The sequence below is a fragment of the Theropithecus gelada genome, chromosome X (genome assembly GCF_003255815.1).
Source record: "Theropithecus gelada isolate Dixy chromosome X, Tgel_1.0, whole genome shotgun sequence".
NCBI lineage: Eukaryota > Metazoa > Chordata > Mammalia > Primates > Cercopithecidae > Theropithecus > Theropithecus gelada.
The window spans coordinates 128271242-128293402 of record NC_037689.1 but is presented as its reverse complement, the minus strand read 5'-3'; the positions used below and the strand labels follow the sequence as shown (position 1 = coordinate 128293402).

General features: G+C 39.5%; 1 protein-coding gene across 4 annotated transcripts in view; it reads left to right on the top strand.

Moving 5' to 3' along the window:
• Nucleotides 1-22161, top strand: part of ENOX2 (ecto-NOX disulfide-thiol exchanger 2) — a 291824-nt gene that overhangs the window by 194202 nt on the left and 75461 nt on the right. For 3 of the 4 annotated variants that reach the window (XM_025373306.1, XM_025373305.1, XM_025373303.1), the window contains one exon: nt 14011-14145. In XM_025373306.1, the coding sequence (XP_025229091.1) occupies nt 14049-14145 (97 nt within the window). In that variant the 5' untranslated portion in view covers nt 14011-14048. Of the gene's footprint in view, nt 1-5920; nt 5967-14007; nt 14146-22161 lie in introns of those variants that run through there. The other variant, XM_025373304.1, reaches the window with a different exon arrangement.

Genomic DNA, 22161 nt, shown 5'->3' with positions numbered 1-22161 from the left:
AGTCAACCTACTGGGAATACAAAATGACTCCAGTTGTTCCACATTCTACTTTTAGGAGAGAGAAATGATAAGGAAATTGATATGGCAAATATTCTCCACTCACTCCCATTTCCCCAAACAAGAACAACTTCCATTCTAAGTTTTAGACTTAGTACAAATGCAGCCTTATTCTGTACCTTTTAAGATATTTGTAGTGCCATGATAATTGGCTTAGTTTTCAAAACTCAGTTTAAAGTCACTTCCTCCAGCTTCACATCACTTCCACAGTGCTCCCCTCCCTCCTCCACCACCTCCTCTCCTTAGCGCCATCTTAACAGGGGAACTGTCTCCCCCTTCTTCATATCTCTGTTTAGCCATTTTTAAACTGTACAGTAGTTTTTGTTTTCATATCTGCCACTCTCACTAGTCTATGAGCCCCTCAAAGGACAGGAAAACATGTAGTTTTCACCTGGGTACCACCACATAGTATATGGCTTTCACAAGTTTGTTAAATTAATATTCAGAATGTATCTCGTAGCCTTGCAATAACTTCACTCAAAGATTCAGGTACAACTAGCACATATTGATTACCTGTGTTGTTTTCACCACAACCCTGTGAAAGGGTAGCATCATTCTTATTTATAGATAAGAAAACTGAAGCTCTGTGTTTCTCAAATTTGTAGTGGGTATAAGAGTTACCTAGGGTACTTGTTCAACAGGCAGAGTCCCCAGTGCCACCCAGGTGAAAACTTCAGCAGTGAACCCTGGAAATTGGCCTATTTAGCAAGCACCCAAGGTGATTCTGATGCACATGGTTGGAATGTAATTTGGCAAACACAGGTGTAAGTGATTGCTACATAGTGAGTAAATGGTAGGGCCAGAGTTCAAACTAGCCTTCCAAACTCCAGATCTTGTTCATGCTATATTTATCCTTGTCATACTCTATTTTCTATGGCAAGGAAGTAGACTGAAACACGTTGGAAAGATTTTCAGCAACAAGGGCTACAGCAAAACAGCTTGTGGGTTAGCCCCAGGACTGGTGTGGGTATTTTTTTCCTCCAAGAGATCTTTGCCAGACATCCAAGAGCATAGCAGCAGTGTTGCCAAGTCACCTTTTACTCAACTTACCTTGGGAAAGCACAGACCACAGAGCTTTGGGAACTTAACAAAGTTTATGCTTCTATTTTTTTCTTTCTCCACCCCCTCCCCCACCAGCAGCCATGCCATTAACTTAAAGAGCATGCTCAGTACCTGAAATGCAGTTAGTTGATTAGTTTAAATATTAAGATTTCTAGTTGAAAACCAGTAACTACAACATCTGGAGTCCTGACAGTAATATTTATGTGTTTGTTTTAAAACCAGGAAAAGAGTTGTATGACCTAACAGGCAATTAGTGCAGATGTTAAAGGAACTGAGATAGGTAGCATTTTTTTTTTTAGGCCCATCTATGCTTTTTGGTGTTCTTTACCTAAATATTAGGGAAGAAAATATGAAATAAATGTGATGATGTAACCCTAGATTAGAGGACCATAGTCAGCCATTCACTCTAGACCAAGTAACATTAGTTCACAGGTACCTGAGAAGTCCATGAAGCCAGGGGGTTAGCAATTACAGACTGTAGTCCAGAAAAGCCCCAGAAGAGCCTCTCTAGGGGAGTCAGCCACTGCTCTTAGTAGCTGAGGAAGCCCTCTAAGTTTCCCACAGTGGAGCCTGATGGTATTCCAGAACCCCTGGGTCCAACCGATTCTCCTGGCTCAATTTGCGTAATAACCTTGAACTGGAAAGTACTATCCCTGAGATTCTTCAGCCCATGCCAGCCCACCCTGAAATTACCAAAGAAGCCCTTGGCTGCAGCTCAAAGATCCCGCACAGGGCATTTGAATGATTTCCTCCTTGCCAGAAAAAGGGAAGAGAAAGATAAAGGAAGTAGGGTTAAAGTCATGATCAGGTACTTGCTCTGTGTCAGATATTGGGCTCAGCATTCTTAGTGATGGTATATAGCTCAGTGGTTAAACATGTTGTCTCTGGAGCCATATTTCCTGAATTTGAATTCCAGTTCCAACATTAACTATATCTGTGGCCTTGAGCAACTTGTTAACTTCTTTGTGTTTCATACTCCTTGTCTATAAAACGGGTATAATGATAAATATCACTTGTCTCATAGAGTTGTTGTAAGGATTATATTGTGTAAAACTGTCAGTGGTGGAAGTATCCAAGTTACCTGTGGCAAATCCATACAGGTCTGCAGCAACCTCAGTTCTTGCCTCCTCAGAAGAAAGAATTCGACTGAGGGGCATAAGGCAGAAGAAGAGACCAAGGCAAGTTTTAGTAGTAGTAAAAATTTATTAAAAAGCTTTAGAGCAGGAACGAAAAGAGAGTAAAGTACACTTGGAAGAGGGCTAAGTGGATATCTTGGAGGTCAAGTGCCCTGTTTGACTTTGGACCTAGGGTTTTATATGCTGGCATACTTCCAGCATCTTGCATCCCATTTCCCTTGATTCTTCCCTTAGGGTAAGCTGCCTGCATGTGCGGTGGCCTGCTAGCACTTGGGAGGTGAGCATGCTCAGTGTGTTTACTAGAGTTGTACACATGCTTACCTGAAGTGTTCTTCCCTGTTCCAGTGGAATGCCCCTGGAAGGTCATATATCAGTTAAACTGTGCCATTTTGTCTCTTAATGTGCATGCTTGAGCCCACTTGCCCAGTATTGGAGATCTTATTGAGATGCTGCCAATCACCAGTTTCAGATGTTTTTATTTATTGGGAAACTACCTTTCCCTGGTGCTGGCTATGATCAATTATTATTTTAGAGAGGCAGTGTGACAACTACTTGATAGTCGCCTGACATTCCTGGTGGGGTTGGGGGAGCCCTCTCCTGCCCCACTCATGCCTGGCTAGCTACCTACTGTAATCATACATGCAAAGCTTTAAAACAATGTTTAGCACATAATAAGCATTTAATCAATATTAGGAATCAACGTCATTATCATTATCTTTTATATGAAAGATAGGTATCATTATCCCTAGCTACAAGTGAATAAACAGGTTAAAAAGTTTGTGGAACTTGCCTAAAATCATTCAGCTAGTCAGGAGTACAGCCAAGATTGGATTTTAGATCCATCTGGCTCCCAGTCCTATATTCCTTCTACTATACCTTGTTGCCTTCATAAATGTAGGGTATGTGCTGTGAGTTCCTTGAAGAGGCACATACCAAACTCTGTGGCCTTCTTTTTCCTCACTGTACCACACCCTCACTGCAACTGCCATCTGGAGGGCTGGCCTGGCTCCATGGCTTTAAATTGATCTAATTTAAATATTGAACATCTTGATAACTGCTCCAATACAGAGGTAGCTGTCTTCAGGACCCTCTAGCTTATAGACTAAAACAATAAATCTTCCAGGATGAGGTTTAGTTTGTGAAAGCACCCTCTACCCTGGGATTCTCATCTGTATACCTTGAGGATCAAGCTACTCTCTTCCAACTCCCGCCCTGCCATACTCACAACTCATGTGAAAATGACTCCCTACTATATAAATATAGGCCAGCAAAAAGACCCTTCCCTTGCTTCTCTTTGTCTTCCCTTCCCTTATCTCCCTGTCCTTTCTCAAGGAAAAAAAAAATATTATGACATCTTGATTCCCTTGAGTGGCTCTTTGATCCATCCTGCTTGTCTAATAGCATCATCTCTCTCAAGCCATCTGGGAGCCTTGTATTACAAAAGCCTGCAAAAGCCCCTGTCAGTTCTCTCGCCTGCATCACGGTGATGCAAGCTGTGGCGTCACTTGACGTCTGCAATAGGAGGGACTGTGGCCCGTGCCTCGGGCTTCAGTGCATTGTTCACAAACAGTGATAGATTGTTAATTTTCAAAGAATATGAAGAGAAAGTCAAAATAACACCTGCACTGCCATAATATATTGCTTCATAAGCAGTAAATACCACGCAAAAGATAAAGCCTTGAGCCCCAGGCTTAATGCAGACCCCAAATGTGATTTATTCTGCTGTTTCCTTTCCCTTAGAGAACAGAAAACAATGTTATTCCTTGGTAGGACACCCAACCCTGCCCCTGGGTCATAATCTTTCACAACAAATACTTCTTGAGTGCCTACTGTATGTGAGGTCCTATGTGATATGCCAGAAATGAGGTTTTCTTCCACATTTTGTGCAAGCATTTTCTAAACTTCCTTTCTCTTTCCTTTGTCATGGTGTGCCTACTGCTATTTCCAGGACTATTCTCAAACAGCAACCTATCAGCATTCCATGGTACCTGGACTCCCCACGACAAAGATCATTTCTTTGATGCGAAGCATAGAAGTAACTGTGCTAAAAGCGTTAATAGGTTCTTGAGATGGAGTCAGGGAGGAGGGTTTGATCAGATTAGTCTTAGTTGCACAATAGCATAAGAGAGTAGGGTAGGGCATAAACTACAGAAGTTGGAGTTGCCTATACATGTGATAGATGGAAAAGGATTGTGGAAGAAACCAGGAGTATAAGGTGTTCTCCAGTAAGAACACATAAAAATTGCTACAGTAGAACAGGATTTCTCAACCTCAGCACTATTGACATTTTAGGCCAGATAATTGGTTCTTGTAGGGGGTTGCCCCATACATTATAGGATGTTTAGCAGCGCCCCTGGCCTCTACTAGATGTCAGTAGCAACTACCTGCTGCCAGGTATGACAATCAAAAATGTCTCCAGATACTGCCAAATGTCCCCTGCGGGGCAAACTTAGCACTGCAATAGAGGACATTGAGAGCACCCATCTGTATAATGATGAGCTCTAGAGCCCTCATCTCAAATATTACATAATTTGATGAATCCCCTAGTTTAGTAGGGCATAGTGGTCAAGAGCATGAATTGTGGAGCCAGACTACCTGAGTTTGAATCTCAGCTCTACTGCAAGCTAGCTATATAACTATGGATAACTTGCTTAACTTCTCGGGTTCCTGTTACCTCATCAGTAAAATGGGGATAATGAAAGGACCTACTTCATAGGATTGTTGTGAGTTTTAAATTAATGTACATAAAGTGCCTAGAACAGTGTGAGGTGCATAGTAAGCATTATATAACTGTTAACTCTTATTAGTCTTATTATAATTGCTATCATTAAAACTATTAAGAAAACCAAATACCATATGTACTCACTCATAAGTGGGAGTTGAACAGTGAGAACACATGGACACAGGGAGGGGGACATCACACACCAGGGCCTGTCAGGGGGTCGGAGGCTAGGAGAGGGATAGCATTAGGAGAAATACCTAATGTAGATGACAGGTTGATGGGTGCAGCAAACCACCATGGCACATGTATACCTATGTAACAAACCTGCATGTTTTGTACATGTATCCCAGAACTTAAAGTATTAAAAATAAAACTATTATTCATCATTTATCTGAGTCCTAGTGCATTCTGAAGGCCTGATGTCCCATGTCCCACCCACCTTTAGACCACTATTTATTTATTTATTTATTTCTCTCTCTCTCTCTCTTTCTTTCTTTCCTTCTTTCTTCCTTCCTTCCTCCCTCCCTTCCTCCCTCCCTCCCTCCCTTCCTTCCTTCCTTCCTTCCTTCCTTCCTTCCTTTCTTTCTTTCTTTCCTTTTTTCGAGACAGAGTCTCACTCTGTCACCCAGGCTGGAGTGCAGTGGTGTGATCTCGGCTCACTGCAACTTCCGTCTCCTGGATTCAAGTGATTCTCGTGCCTCAGCCTCCTGAGTAGTTGGGACTATCAGCATGTGCCACCACGCCCAGCTAATTTTTATATTTTTAGTAGACATGGGGTTTTACCATGTTGACCCAGCTGGTCTTGAACTCCTGACCTCAAATGATCCACCTACCTCCCAAAGTGCTGGGATTTACAGGCATGAGCTACCGTGCCCAGCTGAGACTACTATCTTCTTCCTGTAGAAATGGCTAGAGAGCCAAGTTGACAGTTCAGGACTACACAATGCAAAGAGATTTTAGATGGCTGTGGGTCTATGAAATAGGCTATGGAGGAAAGCCACACTTTGTACAGTTGCTGAGGTCTTGTAGAGTTTTCTTATTTAAAAACACAGTTATTGGCACTTACTTTGACCTAGTCACAGTAAAGAATACAAAAAGTAAATGAGGTTTATGTCCCATGGCCTCAAGGAATTAACAAATATGACTGCTACATGGACTTTTATTTTAGTAATTTAATTACCTTAAATTCTCTAAGAAATTTGAGTTCCCTCTCATAAGTGAAGAATTTCTCAGTGATGCTATCTTCCCATCCCCAGATTTATCTTCCTTGAAGTTTATATGTCTGTAATTGTGAATTTTTTATATTATCAGCATGTAAGGATTATAATACTTCAAATTGTCACCATTTTATCTTCCTTTCTTTTTCCATTTGAAATTTTTGTTTAACACTCAGACCTCAAAAGAAACCCTCCAAAAGAGATTTTATCGTAGTACAATGATAGAGTAGTATCCTGTTCTGAATAGTTTGACAACTGCTTCTGGAAAGAATATCTGTGGAGGACTCTTTTGTATACTCTTATATTTCCTCATGTATTTGTTTAAAATAGCTTGTTGAACATCTTTTCTATGTCAGACACTGTGTCTAGGCACTAGGAATAACAGGGAGGAATAAGCTTTCTGGGGAGAGACAGACATGGAAAAATACCCAAAAAATACAATGTAGTAAGGGCTATGATAGCAATGTCTTCAGTGAGCTAGGAGAACACAAAATAAATGTACTCTTTGGAAGAGAGTTTAGTGTGATGAGTTACATTGTGAGGATTGGCATCAGAGCTGACTGGGCTTATATTCCTGCTGTACCACTTATTAGCTGTGCAATGTTGAGCTGATCACTTAAACTTTCTGTGCCTCAGTTTCATTATTCATTATTCATTATTATTGCATGAACAATTATTCATTATTCATACAATGTATTCTAGTAATTCATGTATATGCTTGGTTCTCTCAGTAGACTTTGAGCCCTTCAAGGTCTGTGACCACTTCCTCATCGTTTACCATGTTAAATATTCGCCTCACACCTAATTAACTCATGCCTGTAAATCCCAGCACTTGGGGAGGCAGGTGGATCATTTGAGGTCAGGAGTTCAAGCCCAGCTGGGTCAACATGGTAAAACCCCGTGTCTACTAAAAATATAAAAATTAGCCGGGCGTGGTGGCACATGCCTATAGTCCCAGCTACTCAGGAGGCTGAGGCATGAGAATCACTTAAACCCAGGAGACGGAAGTTGCAGTGAGCCAGGATCACACCACTGCAGTAACTATTATCATGTTATTATGGCCATTTACTGAGTGCTAAATATGAGCCAGAAGACATGCTAAATTTTTTACCCACATTATCTAATCTTCAACAAACCTATAAGGTGGATGCTTTCATTTTCCTAATTTAATAGCTTGCCATTTTTTTCATCAAACACAGTTATTTCCTCGTAACACTTATTACAATGCATAATTATTTTATAATTATTTGTATTTTAATATCTGTCTATTGCATTAGAGTATAAGTTCTACAAGAGCAAGGATGAGGTCTCTTATTATTATTATTATTATTATACTTTAAGTTCTAGGGTACATGTGCATAACATGCAGGTTTGTTACATATGTATACTTGTGCCATGTTGCTGTGCTGCACCCATCAACTTGTCAGCACCCATCAACTCGTCATTTACATCAGGTATAACTCCCAATGCAATCCCTCCCCCCTCCCCCCTCCCCATGATAGGCCCCGGTGTGTGATGTTCCCCTTCCCGAGTCCAAGTGATCTCATTGTTCAGTTCCCACCTATGAGTGAGAACATGCGGTGTTTGGTTTTCTGTTCTTGTGAGAGTTTGCTAAGAATGATGGTTTCCAGCTGCATCCATGTCCCTACAAAAGGAATGAGGTCTCTTTGACTCACTCTAATATCCTCAACATCTACGATACTGCCTGACACATAGAAAATGTTCAGTGACTGTATGGTAAATATGAAAGGAAGACCAGAAGGCAGGCAGGCAAGAGGAGAAGAAAGAAAGTGAATGAGCACATTACGGTTGCTAAGTAGTAGAGTTAGACTCTAGTCCAGAGCCATCTGACTCCCAGACCAATGCTCTTGATGATTAGACAGGATTGCTTCCTGTGGTTAACAGGCTTTCAGTAGATGTTTGTTGACAAAACTGTCTCCTCAACTTTGCACAATAATGTGTAACAAAATAACAGTAAGCATAAAAACCAATGGATATACACTTGGACATAATAAAGAGAATTGTAGGAGAGTAAATAATCAGTGAAGGAGAGTTTTTGTCTTAATGAAAGAATATAGTTGAAGAGATGGCACCAACATACTGTTGTCCTTGTTTCAGAGGAAATTGTGTGTGTGTGTGTGTGTGTGTGTGTGTGTGTAGTCTTCAAAATCAAATAACTTTGACAGTGATTGACAAGTTAATCAGCAATGTATCAACAAGACAAAAATAAACAGATGGCAGAGATTTGATAGTTATAAAATGATACCAAGTTGACGTAGGTGATCACTTCCAAATCTTGTATTCTTTTGGTGCCAATGGAGCTTATTCCAAAGTGCCATATCTTCAACCAAATTACCTAGAAGGCACTTACTTACAACCCACTCTACAATCTCTGACCTCTTGAGAACTTGTCACACAGCAGAATAGGAGAACCAGCATGGCAGGACATGTTCTTCAGACTTGGGGTAGATATTTTGAAGACCACTTGACAGCCAGTAGCACTCACCTTCTGAATATTCTTGGCTGCTACCAGGGATTGTAGGATTCAGGGGAAAATTACTAGATGTCCATTTCTAGTCTGAAAAGTGGATCCAGAACTTAACTTTTCCACCACTAAGTGATAATTCTAAACAGATGCTTAGCACAACATGTTTTGTTACTGTGGACCTTGAATCCAGATTGCTGCCAGAGGTGATCATCTGGGATTTCCCTTTTAAAACAAAATTTTGCAAGCTTTTCTGTATGATTATGCCAATATGGGGAAAAGTTCATAGCTAATGAGATCAAACTGAGTTACTGGTTGGGCATAGATCCCTGGTTGTAACTAAGCAAATTTCTACAAGTATTCAGCTGTCCTAGAGAAAGAATTGGTGTAGCAATAATGCCATCTATTTAAGACAATTTGTCATTCTGAAAAGGTATGCAAATAATCAATGAGTGTCATTGTATAGATTACTTATTGTGCCCAAAATCAATGTAAATTAATTTTCTTTATTAATTTAAATATTTCTTGAATACCTACTTTATACTAGACACTAAACTAAGAAATAAGGAAAGAAAATGCCTCAAACCCAGTCCCTGACCTAAAAGAGGCAGGCAGGCCAGCAGAAGGGAGACAGGTACACAATATCAATAATCCAAAGCAGTCATTTAAATGGTAAATGCTTGGTGCTTCTTGCTTCTTGGAATACTCTTTTTATTATTATTATTATTATTATTATTATACTTTAAGTTTAGGGTACATGTGCACAACGTGCAGGTTTGTTACATATATATACATGTGCCATGTTGGTGTGCTGCACCCATTAACTCATCATTTACATCAGGTATATCTCCTAATGCTATCCCTTCCCCCTACCCCATCCCCACAATAGGACCCAGTGTGTGATGCTCCCCTTCCTGTGTCCAAGTGATCTCATTGTTCAATTCCCACCTGTGAGTGAGAACATGTGGTATTTGGTTTTCTGTTCTTGCGATAGTTTGCTGAGAATGATGGTTTCCAGCTGCATCCATGTCCCTACAAAGGACACGAACTCATCCTTTTTTATGGCTGCATAGTATTCCATGGTGTATATGTGCCACATTTTCTTAATCCAGTCTGTCACTGATGGACATTTGGGTTGATTCCAAGTCTTTGCTATTGTGAATAGTGCTGCAATAAACATACATGTGCATGTGTCTTTATAGCAGCATGATTTATAATCCTTTGGGTATATCCCCAGTAATGGGATGGCTGGGTCAAATGGTATTTCTAGTTCTAGATCCTTGAGGAATCGCCACACTGTTTTCCACAATGGTTGAACTAGTTTACAGTCCCACCAGCAGTGTAAAAGTGTTCCTATTTCTCCACATCCTCTCCAGCACCTGTTGTTTCCTGATTTTTTAATGATTGCCATTCTAACTGGTGTGAGATGGTATCTCATTGTGGTTTTGATTTGCATTTCTCTGATGGCGAGTGATGATGAGCATTTTTTCATGTGTCTGTTGGCTGTATGAATGTCTTCTTTTGAGAAGTGTCTGTTCATATCCTTTGCCCACTTTTTGATGGGGTTGTTTTTTTCTTGTAAATTTGATTGAGTTCTTTATAGGTTTTGGATATTAGCCCTTTGTCAGATGAATGGATTGCAAAAATTTTCTCCCATTCTGTAGGTTGCCTATTCACTCTGATGGTAGTTTCTTTTGCTATGCAGAAGCTCTTTAGTTTAATTAGATCCCATTTGTCAATTTTGGCTTTTGTTGCCATTGCTTTTGGTGTTTTAGACATGAAGTCCTTGCCCATGCCTATGTCCTGAATGGTATTCCCTAGGTTTTCTTCTAGGGTTTTATATGGTTTTAGGTCTAACATTTAAGTCTCTAATCCATCTTGAATTAATTTTCGTATAAGGAGTAAGGAAAGGATCCAGTTTCAGCTTTCTAGTTATGGCTAGCCAATTTTCCCAGCACCATTTGTTAAATAGGGAATCCTTTCCCCATTTCTTGTTTTTGTCAGGTTTGTCAAAGATCAGATGGCTGTAGATGTGTGGTATTATTTCTGAGCGCTCCGTTCTGTTCCATTGGTCTATATCTCTGTTTTGGTACCAGTTACTGGAATGCACTTTTTACCCCAGTCTTCCATTCACTACCTGGAAGAAAATCCTGTCCCTCCTTAAAGACTCATTTCAAATGATTCTTTCCCAGTGAAGGCTTCCATGGCATTCCTCCTTCACCCCACAACCAGAAACACATATACCCAAACCCATTCTAGCAGCTTTAATTACTCCTCTGTGTTCCCAGAGCACTCCACTCTTGGTTTAATTACAGTACTTATTATAATAATTTATATTGGATTGTTTATATGTCTGTCCCTCTCACTATATTTTGAATTCTTCCAGAGCAGTAAATGAGTTTTGTTCATCTCTGTATTCCTAGTTACTAGCAAAACAGCAGGGCATATAGTAAGACTCAAAAAAGTTTACTTTGCAGGGAATGAGTGAGAGAATGAGCAAACGTGAAAATCAAATTCTAGATAAAATGCTATGAGAACACATCAGAAGAAGTAATTAATTCCAATGAGGTGGTTTTGTTATAGGACTTTTTCCTTAGTTCAGCTAAGAGCCAGGTCCTTGTCACACAGCCGTGAGAGATTAGGCTTGCAGACACTTTGAAGGGTGAGAAAAATGGAATTTATTGGGGAAAAAGGGGTAAAAAAGGGAAACAGGGACCCTCTGCAAGGCCAAATCCCTGCTGGTGTGCTTCCCACCTGGTAGATTGAATCCCAGGTTCCACCCAGGAAGAGGAGGGGCCAGGCTCCTTCCCACTGCAAACACATGAACTTCCAAGGCTCCACCCCAGGGTGCAGGTCAGTGGGAGGCTCTGCCAGGGAGTCCTTCCCACCTGGCCATTTCAGTTTCACAAACAAGGTAGCATTTGAGATGGCCCTTCAAAAATGAGTGGGATTTTGACAGGTGGAGATGGGTGTTAGGGGAGGGAAGGGCAATAAGAAGGACATTTAAAGCAAAATTTCCTAAGTATTTAAGAACCACATTCATTGAGGCAAAATAATGCTGTTAATTACACATGTTCCTTATCTGTTCCTGTAAACAAGCATAGCAGGAACTCTACTTGCTAACATTTTAACAAGCATTGTGAATTACTATACGTTTTGAAAATAACAATACTGTATTTTCCCTCAAAATTGTAATTGAGATCATTGTCTTCCCCCAAACACTGATCCCGCCCCTAATTAGTCCAGAGTTTGGCTAGGTTGATACATTATAAATTCTCATTCTTTGACCTCAAAATCCTTTACTGAGAAGTGTTCCTGTTTGTTTGTTTGTTTGTTTGTTTGTTCGTTCGTTTTAATATTTGTCAGGACTGCAGAACCAATGAGTAGCCAAACTGTTGCAAGAAATTATTTTTGGCATTGGGTCCCAGTCCTTCTAAACCTACCAGTTTCTTCTGGGAGTGATTCTCCAGCAACCAGAGAAAATCAGGGTATAGACTCAATAATCTCTAAAGATATCTTTCAGCTATAACATTTTCTAAAATCTCCCCTAACTGGGGGCTTGGAAGTCCAAGTAGACTAATTATCACTATGTAAACTCTCAACCCAAAGGATATTCAGCATCCCATGTTTGTTTTCTTGATAATATTTGCAAGGAGGCTATTTCTAGCCTTTGGATATGCCTTTGTGAGAGAACACTGAAAGCTGGATATGACGACTAAAGTTCCTACACATGGAGAAATCACTAGCTCTGAAATGTGACTTCTGACTGTAATTAATGAACACTTAGTGCCATCAATCACTGTATATGTGTGAAGAGGGGATTAAGGGGGAGGAGGCAAAGGCAGCACAGAAAAATGACAAAAACTAATATTTCAGAAATAATGTTTTTAAACATTTACATTTGCTTGTTCTGACCAATCAGTGACCAAAAGAGCACATGTATAAGTAACCCTGGCAAGGGTCAGCCCTGATGTTGCCTTGGACTTTAGCAAGCTACTGTTAGAACAGAGTTGCCTTCATGGGTTGTAATTGGCAGAAGTGTGTACTGGGAGGTAGGAAAAAAGCCATAGAAATATTTTTTCTACAGCTATCAGTAGTCAGAGGAAAATTTTCCGAAACAAAAGTCCGTTTGTGCTCAGATGACTCATGACTATATCTCTCCCAACACTGTGTACATGTACGTGCTTATAAAACCCATTTCAATGTCTTTGCTTATATCATTCCTGCTCCTGGGATGTCTGGCCCCTTTACTTTACCTATCTAATAACTACTCATCACTCATGACATGCTCTATATAAATCTGGTCCATTCTGTTCAGTCCTATTTTCTCCATGAAATATTTCCTGCTTAGGCCACAGTAGCTCTGCATACCATAAACTACAGGAACATTTCTGATCTATACCATTTGAGTCTTTCATTGTTTCCTAGTTGTTTAACTGAAGACAGTAAAGCATAGTGGCTAAAAATTATACATTCTGTATGACCTTGGACAATATATTTGACCTTTCAAAACTTCTCTTAAATGTCTCTAAAACTTCTATTAAGTGGAGATATAAATTGTCCCTACCTCATAGGGCTATTCTGAAAGTTAAATGAGAATGATGCATGCCAAGTGATTTACCTGGTATACAGTAAGTGTTCAACAGAGGTAGTAGTGGGTGGAGGTAGTGATAATGGTAATAATTATCACCATCATCATCAGTATCTTCAATTTTATTGTACAACCTTTGAGGGCAGGGACTGTGTCTCTAGTCTGCTTTTTCTCATTGTTCCCCTAACCCCCAAAATTGTCATTCAGCTAATTTGATGTCTGCTGATTATGTGTCCAGCTCTATTCAATAGTACTGCCTCAAAGATATGAAATTACATCAGGAGTATAATTCTCATCTTTTATTGCCAACTACAGAAGCCCTAGGATGTTTTTTCTTGCTTTACATGCATAAGTAGTTTGGATAGAAGCTGCTGAAGTAATCATATGCTGGTGGACTATGAGAAGAATAGGAAACTTCTTAATCATTCCAAGCTCCTCTGTTGAGTATGCTTGAAAAAGAGAGAGAGAGAGAGAGAGAGAGAAGGAAGAAAGGGAGAGAAGGAAGCAAACACTTATACTAAAATGCCATCTGGTAAATTGCTTTCAAATTCCATGACTTCCTGCCAGTTCAAGCTGTATTGTTTTAACCCTTGTAAGAAAGCTGGCATTGAGGCCTGATTCACCACTTGTCCATTTCTCCAGCCATTTCCCTAAAGAGTTTGCCAGAATTTATGTTTATAAGTAAACTAGATGCTAGAGCCTTAACACAACAAATTATTTTGCTTGTCATTTCTTTTCAGCCGATAACAGTAGAACTCTGAATGTGGATTCCACTGCAATGACACTACCTATGTCTGATCCAACTGCATGGGCCACAGCAATGAATAATCTTGGAATGGCACCGCTGGGAATTGCCGGACAACCAATTTTACCTGGTATGTTATTTTTAATCACCTCGCAAGTGCTTATTTTTATTGACCATGTGGTAATAAATATAGCAGTATGACACAACTTATTTTGAAGTTGACATTTACCAGATTCTGCCTAGAGTGTGCATTTTTGTAATATGAGCTTTATAGTCTGGGTAGCCGGTAGTTACTAGTATACTCCGTTTTGCACTTTGGACATGCTGGGGGTATATCCAATGCAGGCTAGGGTCATTGAAGCTTTAAACAGCTCTTTGAAATACAAGGCAAGAGGATTTTGGCGAGGAATTACAAAGCTTGTGTAATTTTATAGATTTCATAAAGGAGGCAAATAAACATGGAGACAGAAAGAGAACTGACGTAGATATCTCCAAAATATTAGATTCCTAGAGGAGAGAAAGGAGATGATGGAGGACAGCCCAAAGACTGTTTTTAACATTGAATAACTGTGTGTAAATACACACACACATACATATATACATAAACAAAGTAACCTGTAATAGAACCGACATGGCGGACTAACTCCGCCTCCACTAAAGATAAAATGAGAAGCAGAACATCACAGCACCTGAAGGGTTTTGTTTAGACACAAAAAAGCTTCCTGGACAGTGAGAGCTAATTAATCATTACAATGAATTTTTGAAGACATTTGGGAACTGCCATCTCAGGGAGCCTGAGGCAGCTTTTTAAACAGCCTAAACATTAATCTCCCGATTCAATTAATTGTGACTCTACTTAAAAGCACAACAGGACCAGGCCAATCTAGAACCTTGCTACTCAAAGTGTGCCCTGCATAACCTGGGAACCACTTAGAATCCCAGAATCTCAGGCCCCAGCACAGACCTACTGAATCAGAAGCTGCATTTTCGCAAGATCCCCAGGTGCTTCACAGGCACATTAAAGTTGATAAACAGATTTAGAGTAATGCCATTTTGCCTTGCCATTTATTTATATAGTTAGCTACACCCCCCAAAATATTATTTCACAATTCCAGTGCAGATTATAAATCCTTATAAGTTATAACGAGGGTGGGCTATGCTAGACAGCAATACTAATAATGAATTAAGAAATGTTGTTACATCAAAAGCCAAGAAACAAGCATAAAAGCAACCAAACATGAAGAAAAAAAGGTATGTGAATAAGAAATGGGTGGAGAAAAAAAAAAGGAGTCTAAATTCTATATGTGGCAGGTGCAAAGAACTCTGCCAAACTATAATTCATACCATAGGTTGTAGTTCACCAGACTGTATTCTTCTCCATTAGACCAACAACAATTGAAATGAACCACCAAACATCCTTTGAGAGCTACAGTGATTGGACCATGGATTTCCTTAGGTTTTGAATGACTAGTGGGGCCAATCTGGGATCAGTGAATGTTACTGTAGGAGCCAATATTGCAGAATGGTTAAGATGTCAGGTGCTGGAGTCAGTCTGCTTGGCTTCCAAGCCTGTTTCTTTCACTATTTGATCTCGAGCAGTTGTGTATCTTCTGAGACTCAGTGTCCTCATCTACAAAGTCAGACTAATAGTGCCTAACTCCTAGGATGACAATTAAATCATGTTTAGCACAATGGTACATAGAAGGTGCTCAAAAATGGCAGCTATTAAAATACTTCAAAAATCATTATTAATGTATTTCTCATAGACATTTCTAAGGAAGTAACAAGTTTTGTATTTAGTACCTCTTTATTATTTGATTATAATAGAATTTAAACTGAAATATATATTGTTTTATAGCTCCATGTAGAGTGTCCCTGAGTCACAACACTTATAGTCTAAGATGACTAGACAATCTAATTTGACTTAAATATTTCCAGTTTATGACAGTCTGGACCATATGTGTAAAAGTCCCAGGAAAAATATTGAGGCTACATCTGCGCTCTGGTCCAGGGGACTAAATGTTAACTGATATCATATGATTTGTAAATTATCATATATAAGCATAAATCTATGCTCACAAAGTAATATTCAATACTTAGCCACCCATCTATAACATGGAAAAAGAAAGGCCTAGCATTGAGAACAAAAATTCCACCAAGCAATCATTACAGACCCAAAGCTTGAGCTGGGGTCAATAATAAGGCTAGAAAATTGTGGTAAGTTTTCTTAACAGTGTGGTAGAGGGCTTGAATCCTCATAACAGTATCTTGCTTAGTGCTTAACAACACAGGCCTTGAAGTTAGAGGATTACCTGGGTTTGAGTCCTTGCTCTGCCACTTACTATGTTACCTTAAGCAAGTTACTTGACCTGTCTGTTCCTCAGTTTTCTCATCTGTAAAATGGAGATAATGATAGTGTCCTAGCTCATAGGATTGCTGTGGACATTAAATAATATACTTAGCACACTGCTTACCATATAATAAGCACCCAATAAAGATAAACTGTCATCATTATTACTACTCTTAGCAGTACTATATGCTCTGATGTAGAGGAAGTACTAACATACATTCTTCAAATCGCTGCTAAGCTCCCACTTAAATTGAAAGTATTTGGATGCTATGCAGCCACTGTCAACGCTAATATGCTAATAAGCGTTCTGTACATCCAGCTTCAACCAGACATTTGAAACCTCAAGAGTATTTTTAATTTCTACCTTTGGCTCCCTTCTCCACATCTTGTTTTCTTAACGACTGTAAAGAAATGGTTTCTCTTTGACCTGTAATTCAGTGATTCTGCCTGCCACCATGCTCCAGTGAAACTTACTTGACTGTTTGGAAACCTGGTCATAGAAATGCTGGTATTAGTTCAGTAGTTCCCTTCTTGTCTTAAAGTGCATGGGGCAATAACATCAGGTTGAGATATACTTTGTGAAGCTATGTATAAAATCACTTAAGTTATGTGTGAACTGGTTTTTCTTGTATCTGTATTATTTTAGGAAGGCAGTTTACCACTGAGATTTGAACATGGGTTCTAGATCCAGAATGCCTATGTTCAAGTCTCTGTCATTAACCAGTTGTGTGACTGTTGACAAGTTACTTCACTTCTCTATGCCTCAGTTTCTTCATCTGTAAAATGCAGATAATAATGACACCTATGTTATAGGGTTGTTATGAGGATTCATGTGTTAATACATGTAAAGCCTTAGAATGATGCCTGGCTCACAGTAATTCCTCAATTAACTCAGCTATTATTATTATTATTGTTTCAAGTTCACATGTGCGATGTGGCTCACAAAAAGTTGAATTATGACTCATCTTTACCTTTAACAACAGTGAAGGACAGTAAAGGCAAGGGTGAAATTTTTCCCTGGTGAAATACTGGACAGCAACAGGTGAAGAGAATAGTATATGTCTAACAGTACTGATGCCTGTTCCTTATAAATCTGTTGGGGATTTTCACAGAAATGGAAGGGTGGCACGACACTCCAATGCTGCCTACCTTTCTTCTTGCCAGGGTCTGGAGAACAGAGTGCCTGCCATTTTTACAATGGGTTAAAACATCTCCCTGATCAGCTCCCCACGCCTCAAGATTTCTTAAAATGGAAAAGGCAGCAAATAAGCCTCATGGAGCTGTTGCCTGAAGTCACCCATCAAAGGCTCAGTAATTCAGCTACTTTTATGTTCCTCGGGAGGTTTCCTACTGAGCCAGCAGACTTTTCTTTGTCCTGTCTCATCTGGCCTGTCTGTGACAGTAGAGAAGTCTTTTGACATTGATGAAAAACAAGTGATAATGTAAGCTTCCTTCACTGCCCCTAGAGACCTCTAATCTATACTGTCATGGATACTGAGTCTCTTAGACACACACTTGTCATGAAGGCAATGTCTGGCATAGTTATTATATTCATTGAGTAGGGAGTAGAAACAGGCTATCTCTGAGGTTTGGTGTGGAGTTCCCTTTCAACTAACATGGTGTTTTGTACTGCTGTGGTTCAATAAAGTTAATCCATAATGATGGCAGATCAGGTGGTCCCCTCTGGCTAGCAGCTGTCTTTCCTGCAAGAGTATTTGCTTTGAGAAGCTGGTCAAATAAGACTAATGTTAGTGGAGCTCAATAGAGTCAGGCCCTCTGGTTAAAGAACGTTCTGCCCCAGTCATTCCAGATGAATCCAAGGATGGACCCATTAAGGGCTACTTGTTGAATACTGCCTGCTGCTTCTTTTATTTTCCCCTCAATTAAAATATCCTTAGCAGCCAAGTGTGGAGCCTGTGAAGTCCAAAAAGAGAAGAGTTCCTCATTATGATGTCCCCACTGTATTGATTGTGTCTGCTCCATAATGAAAGATATTGGAAAATATGGACTCATGGACCTTATTCTCAGAGCAAAGCCCTTCTCATTCTTAAGGAGGCAGTTATCACTGGACCCAACAGGCCAACTCTGATGGGAACAGAAAGAAAGAAGGAGTTTGTATGATAATGACAGACCACTGTTCTGCAAGCTCCTCAGGAAGGCCTGGCCTTCGGTTTGTATTATTTTTAATATCTGCCACAAATAGAGTATGCTTTTAGTGGCAAAAAGTTACGATCCTGAGGAAGGAGAGCACTGTTCATCATCATAGTATATATGTTACCAAGAGCCAATAATATGTAAACATTATATATACCAGATAAAATTAATGTCTCTTCAAAACAAACCTGAATTCAAGCTACTGATGGTACTCTCAAGATTCACCATGGAGCGTATCTACACCTGGAGATATTCATTTAAATCTCCTCCATGTCATCAAGCTCCCGTAGTAACACAACAGCTGGCAGTTAGCTGTTGTGCCAGATCATCCTTTCAAAAACAAAAAGACAGAGGCATCATCATTTGGTTTGGACATAACTGAGACCCTGCTTTTATGAATATGAATTAGTTCTATATTGTATAGCTGAAAAGATTAAAAATGTTTTAGTTATTTATCTTGATATTACAGAAGTACTTTACTTCAACAAAAATGTATGAGTTTTTATGATCTATGTATTGTCATATTTTTCTTTGGGAACAAGCACATCATGATTTTGACTTCAGTACTGGCAACAACAAGATTAACTGGGCCACAGAAGGACAAACAGGAGATGGTCAACATAATAGAGACTGTGTATTGAGGTCCCCGTAAAGAACGAGGTCCTATCTCCCAGAGAAGACATCACAAAATACAGATAGTGAGGCGCTCTACATCACAGTCTGTGTAGGTGAATGCTGTGGAGCTGTTTTCTTGTGGAAATATTTTAAACTATTTAAAGCCTTTGGAAGAGTATGTGAAGCTCAAGGGCCAGAGGATCTTTGAGATAAGAATTTCATGACCTTAACTAGCTGGAATAAGTAAATGCACAGTGATAGGAACAATCATTAAAAAAGAAAAGACTCCCCATGGAAACTATTAGGAGAAGGAGCTGAGTCAAACTATTTGCTTATTCATTCATTCATACAAGAAATATTCACTGAAGCCTGCCAGTATAAAGGTACTGTGAGAAGCACCAGGGAGAAAGCAATGAACAAAAAAGACAAAGTTTCCTATCCTCATAGTGACTCCAATACTTTTAGAACTTCCACACTCTCTCCCTAATCCAACATGTTCTCAAATATGAGCTGGCTCTTCACTGACAACAGCTCAAAGGCCTTCCTTTCATTTTATTCATTTGTTCTTTTATTTATCCATCCATTCATTGAAGATCTATTGAGCTAGATATAGGGGATCCCAACATGGGCATGGCGCAATCCTTGCCTTCAAGCTCAAGTTGCAGTGACAGAGGCAACAAAGTAAATATCACTACACTATAATGTTGCAAGTGTCATAACAGAAACTTCTAAATAAGTATATTTTAGCCCAGGTATGGTGAGGGGAAATGCTAGGTAGATGGTGGTGGTCAGAAAAGGTTCACAAAAGAGGTAACATTTGAACTAGGTGTCCAGGGATATATAGGAGTATGTCAGGAGGATAAAAGAACTAAGAACAGTGTAGGCAGAGGAAACACTGCATCAATTATTGGAAGGTATGCAAGGGTATACAGTATGGAGACAGTGGTTAACTATTGAGTTACATCACCTCATTCAGCAAAGACTTTGAGGCAGCTTATAAGAAATATTACAGTATATGAAAAAATACAATAATTTATAAAAAATAAAATAAAATAAATCAGCATCTGGGAAAATATAAATGAGAATACAAGACAAAGACCAGGTAGGAAGTTAATTAAAATTCAGGTGTGTAGGTCATAGAATCCCACCTGATTTCTGAAGTTGAGCTGCCCCTGTGACAAAGCAGCCAAAACAAAAAAGGGAAACCTGATCAGTTATATAATTTGCATTTTTCCATGAAGAAAAAATACACCAGTCCTCAGGGGAAGTGAAGCTTTTCATGGCCCTTAATAATGTGTGTATGTGTGTGTGTGACATTCTAGTTCTGAAAGAAGTTTTTCACAGGAAGTTTCATATATAGGGGAGCACGCTAAGTGAAATGGTTGAGTGATCTGAAAAGCCCAAACACTGGTGTGTAGGCCACGACCCTTCTATGGCAAAATGTAAAAACTAAAAATGTAGTAAATTTGCCATGAAGCTAAATTTGCTCAATTGAAAGGACTGCCCTTTATTCTGAGGTGATAGACTTCCTGTATTTTTGGTTTTAAAATGTTCTTTCTTTTATGAACTGTATGAATAGGATATTGGTTAGTTTCTTTGTTACTTTTTCCCCACTTCTTTTCTTGCCAAATTAAGAGGCTGGTGACCTTAAATATGCATATAATTTTATTCATTTCCAGAAATCTGGGAACCACAGATGTAGTGGGAAATGTCCTCACTAATGCCCCTCCAAAGGTGAATACCTTTGGAGGGCATGACTCTGGACCTGTCAAATGTTCTAAAAAGGCAAGAACACAGTGTAAATGAATAAAAAGGAATTGAGGGAAGATGGGCTACAAAGGGAGATTTTGCAAAACCTTGCACTAAAGGAATAAAGCTCCACTGGTGGAAATTTGAGATATGTTTGGGAGGACCTTTGTGAACTGAAATTGTGCCACATAACCCGCCAATCCCAGGTTGCCAGATTGTTTGCTGTTGTACATGAGCCAGGCCCTGTCTCACCTTTCCAGCTGAGCTGAAACAAGTGTTTAGATGATCTTTTGGGGAAACCGGACAGATGTCGGTAGAATTTGAGAGTCATTGTGTAAAACTTTGGGAACTTGTGCCTCCAAGAGGGCTGGTGAGAAGTCCAGAATCATCTCACAGCTCAGCCAGGTTGTGCTTGGAAATCTGTGTTCTCTCTTCAGATTAGAAGAGAGATACAAGGTTCAGTAGGTAGATACTAATCTGACAAAGACTGCCTAAAAAGTCTCTTAAAGGATCTATGTAGAAAAGAGACAGGACTATAATGGGTTAAAATTTCCCAGTACACAGGCATAATTCTTAATTTTCCAATGAATTTTGTAGGAACTCTAAAGAAATAACAATAATGTCTCAGAAATATGTAGCTCAGTTGAAATCATAACTTTCTGTAAAATAGCTTAATTATGCATATATAATTAGATCCTATTTGAAATAGTTATTTTGGAATAATCTGTGGTTGCATTTCAGTGGTTTTACTGTGAGTAAAAACTACCTCCTGGGGCTCAGGGGTCTCTGGAACACCTAAAAGATTGGAAATGCTTTTATCGGGCCAGGGGCACTTGGATGGGGAGAAGTCGTTAAGTGCAGGCAAAGCCTTTCTGAGAGTGTAAAGGGGCTTTCAGTAAGAACCAGGGTCCCGTTCTGAAAATGTAAGCAAGATAGTCAATGTGTGTCACTTCCTACCTTTGCCTACTTCCAGTTGATACATGGCCACAATTTCAACTTCTTTTGTGACACAAAATTGCAACAGTGAATTTTAAAAAGAGGCCCCGAAACACTGTGACAATGCATGTGTCAAATATCTCAATAGGAAATTCTGGGTTTAGAGATACGCAACCCCAGGATAGCCTCCTGGATAGGAAGGTTTGAAGGCCACATACAAAGTTGAGTAGGTAGGTACTAATCTGACAAAGAGCATCTGTCTTTCTCTATGAAACTGTGGACTTTGTGGGAAGCAGTGTAGACTAATGGTTAGGAGCATGTTTAGTGAGTGCCACTTACTGT